The sequence below is a fragment of the Elephantulus edwardii genome, unplaced genomic scaffold (assembly GCF_000299155.1).
Source record: "Elephantulus edwardii isolate Elephantulus edwardi_28Jun2011 unplaced genomic scaffold, EleEdw1.0 scaffold00057, whole genome shotgun sequence".
NCBI lineage: Eukaryota > Metazoa > Chordata > Mammalia > Macroscelidea > Macroscelididae > Elephantulus > Elephantulus edwardii.
In genome coordinates, this window is record NW_006399807.1 from 6,680,046 (window position 1) to 6,691,482 (window position 11,437).

At 41.8% G+C, this 11,437-nt stretch overlaps 1 protein-coding gene across 1 annotated transcript in view; it reads right to left on the reverse strand.

The window, feature by feature from the left end:
• The window catches only part of ALDH9A1 (aldehyde dehydrogenase 9 family, member A1), a 59,856-nt gene extending 49,105 nt beyond the window's left edge, over positions 1-10,751 (reverse strand). The window contains exons 1-2 of the mRNA XM_006887378.1: positions 10,571-10,751; positions 2,406-2,551 (exon numbers count right to left, since the gene is read on the reverse strand). Coding sequence (XP_006887440.1) covers positions 2,406-2,551; positions 10,571-10,751 — 327 coding nt within the window. The remainder of the gene's footprint in view (positions 1-2,405; positions 2,552-10,570) is intronic.
• Between the last annotated feature and the right edge of the window lie 686 nt (positions 10,752-11,437).

An 11,437-nucleotide genomic window follows, 5' to 3' on the forward strand; every position in this document is an offset into this window, starting at 1 on the left:
CGAGGTTTGAATTTTTTCTTCAGTTCCTTGAGCTTAAGAAATGCTGAGCAAGTTTGGCCCTTTTGATTTTCTAACTCCAACTCCTTGGACATTTCATTGTAATATTTTGCTTTGTCATCCTGTGCTGCCTTTTGAAATCTTCTATTCAACTCTTTAGTATCTTAAATTCTTCCTTGTGCTTTGGCTTCTCTGTGCTCCAGTGCAATTTTCAGTCTCTTCTGGACCATCCATTTAGACACCTTAAAATCCTGGAACAGAACTTACCCTGTGGCTGAACTTTAAACAATGTTGTTGTAAAGTGCTTTCGACTTAACACATCTGAATCCCGTCCTATCCTGTGCCATGCTCATCATCTCTGACATACTTGACCCCATTGCAATAACTGAAAATCTATCTCATTAAGGGTCTTCCTCTTTCCCTGACGTTATACTTTTCTAAGCATGACATCACTTTTCAAGGAATAGCCCCTCTTAGCAACATGTCCAAGGTATTTGAGATGAAGCTTCACCATTTTTTTTAAATAAAACCCAGCTATCTTTTATTGGTGGGAAGCTTCACCATTTTTGTCTTTAAGGAGTATGCTGGCTGCACCTTTTCCAGGACAGATCTGTTTATTCTATTAGCAGTTCATTCAGTACTCTTCTGCAACACAACTCAAAGGCATCAATTCTACTTCTGTCATCCTTATTCACTGTCCAGATCATCTAAGATGTGCCTGAATAAGTTGGAATAAGGCAGTTTAGTCTTCAAACTGACATCTTTGCTACTTAGTATATTGGAGAGTTCTCTGACAGCCGACTTCCCCAATGCAATACATCTTTTGGTTTCTTGACTGATGATGCCATGGGTGGTATTATGGGTCCAAGTAAGATGAACTCATTCACAATGTAAATCTTTTCTCCATTTATCATGATGATGTTTATCGAGCCAGTGTTAAGAATTTTTGTCTTTTTGATGTTGAGACACAATCCATGTTGAAGGCTCTAGTCTTTGATCTTCTGCAGCAAGATTGTACCATCTGCATGATAAAAGTTGCTGATGACTCATTTTCCTATATTGATGCACATTCTTCATCACAGAGTCCAACCTCTCGAACAGTTTGCTCAGCATACAGAATAAACAGGTATAGAGAAATGCTGCATACCTTTCTGGATTTCAAACCGTGCCATGTTCTCTTGTTCTGTTTGGAAAACAGTTTCTTGGTATAGGTTTTATATGAGCATAATTATGTGTTCAGTTATTCTCAATCTTTGAAATATTAACCATAATTTATTATGATCCACACAAAAGCCATTACATAGTTAATAAAGCACAAATATACATTCTATTGGTATTTTATTTCTATCAAGATCCATCTGACATCAGCAATGATATTCCTAGTGTCACATTCTCTCCTAAAGAATGTTTCAACTTCTGGCAGTTCTCTCTCAATGTACTGTAATAACTGTTTTTGGCTGATCTTCAGCAATATTTTGCTTGCCTGTAATAGTAATGATATTGTTCGAAAATTTGCACATTCTGTTGGATCACTTTTCTTGGGAATGAGAACAGATAATGGATCTCTTCCAGTTTGCCAGGTATTCCAAATTTCTTGGCACAGACTGATGAACACATCCAGGGCTGTGTCATTTAAAACATGTCACCTGGTACCACACTTATTACTGAAGTCTTCTTTTTTGCCAAAGCCTCCAATGCAACTTGACCTTCTTCCTTCATTACCACTGGCTCCTTATCATATGTTACTGCCTGGAATATGTCAGTATCAATCAATTCCTTTTTGTACAGTAACTATATTCCCTCCAGCTTCTTTTGATACTTCATAGATCATTCAAGATTTTGCCCATAGCATCTCTCAGTATTACAACACAAAGCTTAACTTTCTCAGTTCTTTCAGCTAGAGAAATGCCAAGCCAGTTCTCTTTTTATTTTCTAACTCACATTCTGTTATAATATTTTGCTTTGTCTTCTTGAGCTGCACTTGAAATCCTCTGTTCCTTTCTTTTTATTTCTGCATCGCTTCTCTTTGCTTTGGCTTCTAATCACTGTAGTGCAAAAGATTAAAAATACCACCAAGGAGGCACTCACTCCTTAGAACCATTAACCATACGAGATTAAAAGGGCAGGGATAAAGCTCAAATGGCAGGAAGGGAAAGGAAAGGCCAAATGGATATGGGAAACAGGGAAGTAGTGGGAAGAATGTGGCCAGAAAGTAGAAATTTTAATCAGTATCATGATGCAAAAATATATATGAACTGTTGAATGGAAAACCAATTAGTTCTGTAAACTGTTACTCATATAAAATTTAAAAAGAACATTATAATCTAATTCTACATCAAAATCTAACTGTAAATCATCACAAAGAATCCTCACGGGAGAGTTTTCTAAGGGAATATATTAACACATACCCTTATTATCCTGGCAGCCTCCAAAAGGATTCGGCAACGCTCCATGCCACAAAATTTGCTCCATATTTTAAAGGCATTCTTTGCATTTTGAACAGCCAAATTTACTTCCTTTTCTCCTGAACATGTGAAAGTTGCTATCACTCGTCCTATAAAGAGAAAGTCAATATTATCTCAAACTGTTGTTATACATTTATTTAAATAAAGTATCATGCTTTAATTTCATAATTGCCCCAAACCAGAAGTTCTTAACAAAATTGTGAGTCACTGTCCACACAGATAATTTTTAACATGTAGAAATGAGAAACATTGTCTTTATCTAGTGTTAAGATTTGTCACCCTTTTCTAGTTTTTTAATGCCAGTGAGTCTGTAGATGAAGCATCAGCCTAGGGTCATGGGACCTCCACTCAGAATGCAGTGAGCATGGCCAACAGTCAAGAGACTTAGTTGGGGCCACTGGCTTAAGAGATAATATAAATTAATCTGCTGGGTTTTAGATTTGTTTGATAACCATTATTAGTTCTTTTCCTCTAAATTCTCCCATTTGTGATAGAACTGTCAACTTTGAGTCTGTTCTACTACTATACTTGGAAAGCAGAAAACTTGAAATCTAGATTTACCAGATTCACTGAAGAGAAACTTTATGCCACTTTTATTTTGGACTTGGAGTGAATTAAGACATTTGAGATAATATGATAGGGTAAATGTGTTTTGCATGTGGCAAGAGTCTGAATTTTGAGAGCTCAAAGAGTGACATGTCATGGATTGAACTGGGTGCTTCTCCCCCCACCCCCCAAAATGTCAAGTTGATTAGGCCATGATTCTCCGTGCTTTGAAATTAGTTATCTCTTCATCACAAGAGATCAAAGAGAAGCAAGCAGACAGAAAGTGACTTCAGAACAACCAAGAAAGAAGAGTGTGCTTCCTGTAGTCATAGGGTCTCTGCACTGAAAACCTATTCAACTCAGGAGATCAATGTCAGGACACACACAGATCTTCAAGGCACACTAGGCCTAAAAGATGGTGAGAAGACAAGGATATTCCCCACAACTGACATAGAGAGAAAAACTTCCCCTAGAGCTGAAATCCTTAATCTGACCTCTGGCTTCCTATTTTCTCAGTTTGGGTGAGACAAGGGGTTTCTGCTTTAAAGCATTGAGAAAATCTGTGGTCAGGGACCTCTCCAGAGTACTGAGATGAAAGATGTAGATCTAGAGACTATGGTGTGCCTGATCCAGGCCATGGTCTTTCCAATTACTTGCTATGCATCAGAGAGCTAGAAATGACTGAGAATGATAGAAGAATCAATGCCATTAAGTTGTGGTGCTGGAAATGAGTCTTGAATATACCATGGATCATGAAGAGAACAGACAGGTCTGTCTTGGAGTGGGTGAACTAAAGTTTCTCCTTGGAAGCTAGGATTGTGAAGCTGTCTCACATACTTTGGGCATGTGGCCAGGAATAACCAGTCCTTGGAGAAGGACATCATGCTTGGTGGGTGGAGTGACAGGACAGGAGAGGAAGACTGGACTACAGGGACTGACATGGTAATGGAGGTGGGAGTATCAGAGTCAGTGAGACTGGTTTAGGACAGGGCAGGCTTCAGAACTGCTGTATTATGACAAAAACAGTCATCTGCTAGTGATTTTTTTTCTTACCTTTTTGAAACTACTTTTAACTCTCTTCAGAAAAAATACACTTATCTATATCACAAATTGCAAATCCAGCACAGATTTCTAGTTAAGAAACCCTATTTTCCTCTATTCTATAGCAAGATTTATTAACAGTGCTGTTAAGTGTTTTCAAGTTGCAATGACTCACAGCAAACTTATGAACACATATATACCTTGCTTTGTCCTACGCCAACCTCACCATCTCTGCCATGCTCAGCTCATGAAGTCACTGTGTCAATTAATCTCATTCAAAGCCTTCCTTCCTCTCTTTCACTATTTTCCCCAGATTTTTCCCCCCAAGGGACAATATGCCCAACACATATAAAACAAAATTTTTACATTCTTGCCTCTAAGGAACACCCTGGTTAAACTTCCTCCAACACATTTCTATGTTCCTTTTGTAGACCATTGTATATTTAACACTCTTTACCAACATCAAAATTATTTTAAGGCATCAATTATTCTTCTTTCGTCTTTAATCACTGTCCAACTTTTCATACACAGATTGTTGTTGTTGTTGTTGACAGGTGCCATCAAGTCAATTACAACTCACAGTGTCTCTATAAACAACAGATCCGAACCCTGATCTACCCTATGCCATCTTTACCTTTTCTAATTTACTCTAATCCATTGTTAGATACTGTGTCACTCCATCTCGTTGAGGGTTTTCCGTTCCATTGATGATTCCTCACCTTTTTAAGCATATGTTCTTTTCCCAGGACTGGACCCTCCAACAACATGTCCAAACACGTAAGATGAAGCTTCCTCATTCTTTTCCTCCAGTAAGTATCCTGCCTATATTTCCCTCATGACTTATTTGTTCTTTCGGCAGTCTTTTAGATATTCAGAACTCTTCTCTAACATAATTCAAAAACATCAGTTCTTCTGTCATTCTTAGTCAATGTCTAACTTTTATATGCATAACAGATAAACAAAAAACAATGGTTTTAATCAGAAGCACCTTACTCTTTAAACTAACATCATTGCTCCTTAATGCTTTATAGAAGTCCTTGACATCAGGTTTACCCAATCCAATGTATTTATTTGCTGCTGTGGCTGTCATGCACCATTGAGTAGTCTGCAACTCACAGTGATCCTATGTATATTAGCTCTGAAACCTGCCCTATCCTGAACCAATCTCATCATCTCTGAGAGACCTTATCCCACTTCTCTAGTCACTGAGTCAATCCATCTCATCCTGGTCTTCTCTCCTGAGCTGTTCCTCTCCAAGGATTCCACCCTCCTGACCACATGCCCAATGAGAGATGGAACCTCAAAATGCTTGCCTCCAGGGAGCAGCCTGGTTTCACCCTCTCTAAGACTGACCTGTTTCATCTCCTGGCAGTCCACAGTATGTTCAACACTCTTCTCCAGCACCACAAAGCAAAGGCATCAATCCTCCTTCTATCATCCTTAGTTATTGTCCAGCTCTCAGATGTATATCAAGTAAGTGTGAAAACCATGGACTTAGTCTCCAGACTGACTTTGTTGCTCTTCAGTATTCTAGAGAGGTTCCTGACAGCAGATTTTCCCAGTGCAATTCGTCTTTTGATTTCCTGACTGCTGGTGCCAAGAGTCTTGACTGTGGAACCAAGCAAGCTCAAGTTATCAACTATCTCAATCTCTTCTCCATCCATCATGAAGCTGCTAACTGGCCCAGTGGTGACAATCTGTTTGCTAGATGTTGAGCTTCAATCCATACTAAAGACTACAGTCCTTGACCTTCTGTAGTAAACACCTTATGTCCTCTTTGGTTTCAGTAAGCAAGGTTGTATCAGCTGCATACTACAGGTTGCTGATGAGTTTTCCTCCAATCCTGATGCCACTTTCCTTCTCACAAAGTCCAGCCTCCCTGAATGATCTGTTCTGCATTTAGAGTGAAAAGGTATGGAGATAGGATGCATCCCTGACACACAACTTTTCCTACTCTGGAACCATGCAGTGTTTCCTTGCTCTATTCTGACAACTGCCTTCTGGTCCAAATATAGGTTTCACATGAGCGCAATTAAGTGTTCTGGGATCCCCATTCTTCTCAAGGTTAGCCACTATTTGTTGTGATCCAGTCAAATGCCTTTGCATAGTCAATGAAACACAGATAGGCATTGCTCTGGTATTGTTGAAGATTATTTTTTTAAATGTCTGGAGTGTGCAATGTCAAGGTGCCCAGTGAGATGGAAAAGGCCCAGATGGGCACCTTCACTAATCTGGAGGCTAACTACTGGCCAGGTTTGTCACAGACACAGGTTCTAGACTAAAACTCTGCACTCTTCCAGCTCTAGACACAAGATGATGTGGTCGTGGCCTTAGAAGAGCTGGGGCTGGCTTGGGGGAAACTTGTCAAGCACCTGGTTAGTGGTAGAGGCAGAGGGAAGTAACTCTTCTGATCTCCAGGGGGGCCACAGGAGATTGCATCTTCTCCTTCATCAGCCAGCCACTGTTGTGGATACAGCGACTGCTGCTGTCACTGCTGTCGTGGCTTCCATGCAACAGAGATAGCTGTTCAAAATGGCCACATGCACTGTTTATGGGTCTGTGTCTATTGATCTTATTTCATGGTTTCACAGTTTCTTTCTACAGGGTTTGAAGTACTATCTTGCCATTTTTTATTTAAACTGTGGAGTCCAGGATTATCGTGCATATATACTGTCTTTGTCTTCTGCTGTCTTCAGCACAGAGATTCTGAAGTGAAACATACCTAGTCTTGTCATTTGCCAGAAAGCTGACTCAGAAAATTACTCTATCTGCATCTCACATACATTGGTCATGCTGTCGGAAAAGGGCCTGTCCTTGAGAAAAGACATCATGTTTAGAAAGGCAGAGATTTGGCAAAGCAGAGGAAGATCTTCAACGAGATGGGCTGACACAGTGACTGTATCAATGGGCTCAAGCACCTCAAACATGATGATGGCAGAAGACAGGGCAAGGCACAGATTCATTATTCATAGGCTCACTATGAGTTGCAGTCAACTCAAGAGCACCTAACAACAATAATGACAACAATATGATTCATAAACGACAGTATCAAGAAATAATGCTCCTAAAAGAAAGGAAGGGATGTGTGTCTGCATGTGTGTGGAACTCTGGTAGTATAGTCCATAGACTTGTGCTGCTAATCAAAGGCTGCACCTCTCTGGAAGTTCAAATACACTAGCAGGACCTCAGAAGAAAGATGGGCAATGCCCTACGTGATTTATAGCCTCAGAAACCCTTTGGAAGACTGGCTATGACTCAGTTCCAACTTGATACCAATGGATGAGGGAAGGAGATATACAGAGTTACATTTGTTGTTGTGTACCATTGAGTTGAAACAGACCTATAGCTGACCCTCCAGGAGCAGGTTTTCAAAGGCACTTAACTGCACAGGCGGAGATTGCCCATCCTTCTCCCATGGCAGAGCTGGTGGACATGAATGGCATGCTTTCAGGACTGCCGCACATCTTCTTGCCACCACACATATGTATCTAAAACATGGAAATATCCAATATCTAGAGGGGATTTTGTGCAAGTGTGTAGTATAGGGATCTCTGGTAGCCACGTGTTAAGGAGCTATACTGCCAACCCAAATAAATGTAGCTTTCCACAGAATTCACAAGATGCTTGGCAGGAGAAAGAATCTCCTCCCCTGTGTAATTATGGAGCTCTGACGGCTTGATGTTATTAGATTCTGCCAAGTCGAATATGACTCTTAGCAACACTATGAACAATAGGTCTGAACCATGTCCTATCCTGTGCCATCCTTACAATCTCACATACTCAAGCTCATTGCTGTAGTCACTGTGTCAATCCACTTGGTTGAGGGTCTTCCTCTCCTTTGCCATCCCTCCAACTTTCTAAGCTTAATATCCCTCTTCAAGGAATAGCCTTTCCTAGATGAAACTTTTTTTCCCCACCCGCCTCCTGGGAGCACTCTGGCTGCATCCTTTCCAAGACATGTTTCTTCTTTTGGCAGTTCATAGGATAGTCAGTATTCTTCTACAATACTACATTTCAAAGGCATCCATTCTTCTGTCATCCTTATTCACTTTTCAGCTCTCAGATGCATATCAAGTGACTAAAAAGATCATAGCCTGAATCAGACACACCTTAGTCTTCAAAGTGACATAAGTGTTCCTCAATAATTTGGAGAAGTCCCTCATCACTATAGACTTTGCCACTGCAATACGTTTCCTGTTCTCCTGACTGTTGGGACTTAGTGGTAAGGAATCATGCTATCAACCCAAAGACATGTGGTTCAAATCAACCAGCTGATCCATGGGAGAAAGATGTGTAATCCCCTTCCATGTGATTCACTGGCTCTGAAAACCCATTGGAGAGTCTTTTACAAATCAGTCCCTATGCAACAGTACACAAGAACAACATCCCTATTCTAAGGAGCCATAGCAGTGTAATGTGTTACGTGTTGGGCTGCTAACTGAAAGATCAGTTATTCAAACATAAGAGCCACTGTTCAGGAGAAAGATGAAACAGTATGCTCCTATGAATGTTTACATCCTTAGAAACTTGACTTGGGTGGCTTCTTTTTATGTGCTGTCGAGTTGTAGATGACTCATAACGACCCTATGAACAAAAGACCTGAACACTTGTATAACTTTCATCATTTTTCCAAGTTCGTAGTGTTTCCCGAAGCAAGCTATTTCAGAAGTGGATGCCACTCCTGCTTCCAAGCTTATTTTAATCAGGGAATTCCACTAAACACTGTCCACCATGGGTGACCATTATCATATCTGACACATCAGTATCACTGTATTTAGCATCACAGCAGCCACAAGTTACCTACCTATGTACAGCAAATGGGCAGACCAGTGCTATTCCACTTAGAAGAATATAATTATCAATTCAACAGCAGTGGATTTGGAATTTTCAAAATTCAAGAGCACTGGTGGTACACTGGAATAAGTGTTGGGTTTCTAACCAAAAGTTGGAACCCACTAGTCATTCCACAGGGGAAAGATTAAGGCAGTCTGCTCCTAGAATGATTTACAGCCCAGGAAATTCTATCGAGTGGTTCTGTTCTGGCCCATGCGGTCACTATGAAGCAGAATTGGCTTGGTACAATGTTTTGTTTTAGTCCCTATTATAGACATGCCCAGGAAAGATTTGTCCCTTAAAAAAAAAATCATGATTGGTAAAGTGGTGGGTCGGTAAGAGGACTTTCAATACAATGTACTACTGATAACAGTATATAATAATGGATCCAAAGCAACAATTTTTTATAACTGTGTAGTACTTGGCATTATTTTATTTTCTTGTGCACAGAGCTACTCTCAGTTGGAACTTATCTGGTAGCAAATAACAACATTCCCATTCTGAGACAAAAGAGGAAATGTTCTGTTTTCTGTCTACCCATATCTGGACTCATTTTGCAAGAATTCCTTTATGTCAATTCAGCATTTCCTCTGCCTTTCCCACAAAAACTGCAAGCATAATGCTTTTTTCCAGAGATGATACAAAATCTGCAATTTCTGTACTGGAAAGGGTGAGGCCATTCCCCCACATGTAAAAGCTACTGTTAGTTGCTTCTGGGTCAGAAGCAGCTGACTCGCCAGCTGGATTCAGAAGCTGTGAACAGCAAGGGTTGCCACCTGTCTCCGGTGGAGCAGCTGGTGAGTTCCAACCGCCTGCCTGCTCTTGTGTTGGCAGCACAACTACTTACCACTAAGTCACCAGCGAAGGGGGGCAATCTCTGAGTCCCTTCCTGCTCTTGACAAGCCACTGCTCTTTCCCATACAAGTCAGTTTTGTCATCTCGGCTAAATACCATTCAGGTATACACATTCTTCCTCCCCATAAATATTCCATACAACTTAGCCAAACAAAGAACTCCTCTTAGTTATCTTCAGCATTGTCAGGGTAAACCCTGCGCCGGCCCAGCACTGTGTGCTACGCATTATGAACTGTGGACCAAGGCTGGGGTTCTGTTAGTACCCATGTCTGATTCATGAACAGAAACACTTTAACCCTAAAAAAATGGATTTTTCTACGATCACAATACCGCAACAAGGTCTTGATGCATGTTCTTCAGCAAGTATCTGAGTGCTCCCTTAACAAGTGTTTCATCACAAACATTTGTCGCCGCCCCTTCTCCCCCCCACCCTCCTTCCGGAAATGATCCTCATGCAGGGCGCTGGAGACATGGCAGCAGTCACAAATTAGAGATTCACAAATTAATAATTAACCACGGCACAACTTGATGCATCAGGAATTTGTGGCCTCTCTTCGTCAGGTTTGTAAATTACCCATCATCCCAAGTCTCAACAGCGCAACTTGACTACCTTTTCCTCTTTTCCACTCCCTTCCCATCCCTGTCAAGCATGATTTTTGCACAGAACAATTAGGTGCCTAAACACAAAACTCTACAGACTCGTATCTGTACTCAGTAATGTTTTGCTGGATGAAGGTTCAGGGAAGAAAAAACGTGTGCTGCAGAGAATGCGAGAGCGTCAGCTCGCGCGCCGGCCCTGCCGCCCACGGCCTCCCTGACTCCCGCTAAATTACCCGTCGCTGGCTCGAAAGCCTTCTCGGTGCCGGAAGAGTCGGCTGGCTCCACGTAGGACCCGTTGCGGTAATTGAGTGGCCGTGACACGACAAAGGTGCCAGTACTCATGGTGGCTTTGGAAGCTGGCCGGAAAACGCCAAGAAGCGGAGCACGCGCACCCAGACCCACTCTGAGAAACATGGGAGGACGCCCGAAACTCCGACTCCGCCAGAAAAGCCGCGGGGCGGGGCCTCAGGAAGCTGCTTGCAGCGGGGGGCGGGGCGAGCGGAGGGGCGGGGATTCCTGGGCGGGGCTGACACCGTGGGTGGGGGTCCAACTCGCCATAGCTGTAGGATGATGCCTGTGACTTCCTTCCTCCTGATGACCATTGCTTATGCTTTGTTTGTATTGTTACGTACCATTCAATCGGAACCGTTAATCCCAAAGGAGGAGATTACCCATTCTCCTGCCCCCCTCCCTGCAGAGCACCTGGTAGATTCTAACTGCTTGTCTTGCAGCCTGATTGCAGCGCAGCTTGTCACTAGACATCCAGAGCCCCATCTATAAAGCTTAGTTTATAAAGCCCATAATATGCTCTATTTTTTGTCTTTTGTTTCCTGGGACATCATAGGATCTCACTCTTGATCCTATACCCTGAAGAAAGCAGAGGACTGGGTGGAGTATTTAGCTTGCCATAAAAGACTCGGGAAATTACTTCATTCTTGATCCATCTTTTTTTTTTCTTTGTCTAGTGTTGTTAGGTGCCATTGAATCGACAACAACTCATAGCGACCATATAAACAACAGATCTGAACTCTGCCCTGGCTACCCTGCCCTCACCAACTCTGCCAAGCCCAAGTAGTCACTGTCAATTCATTTATTTGAGG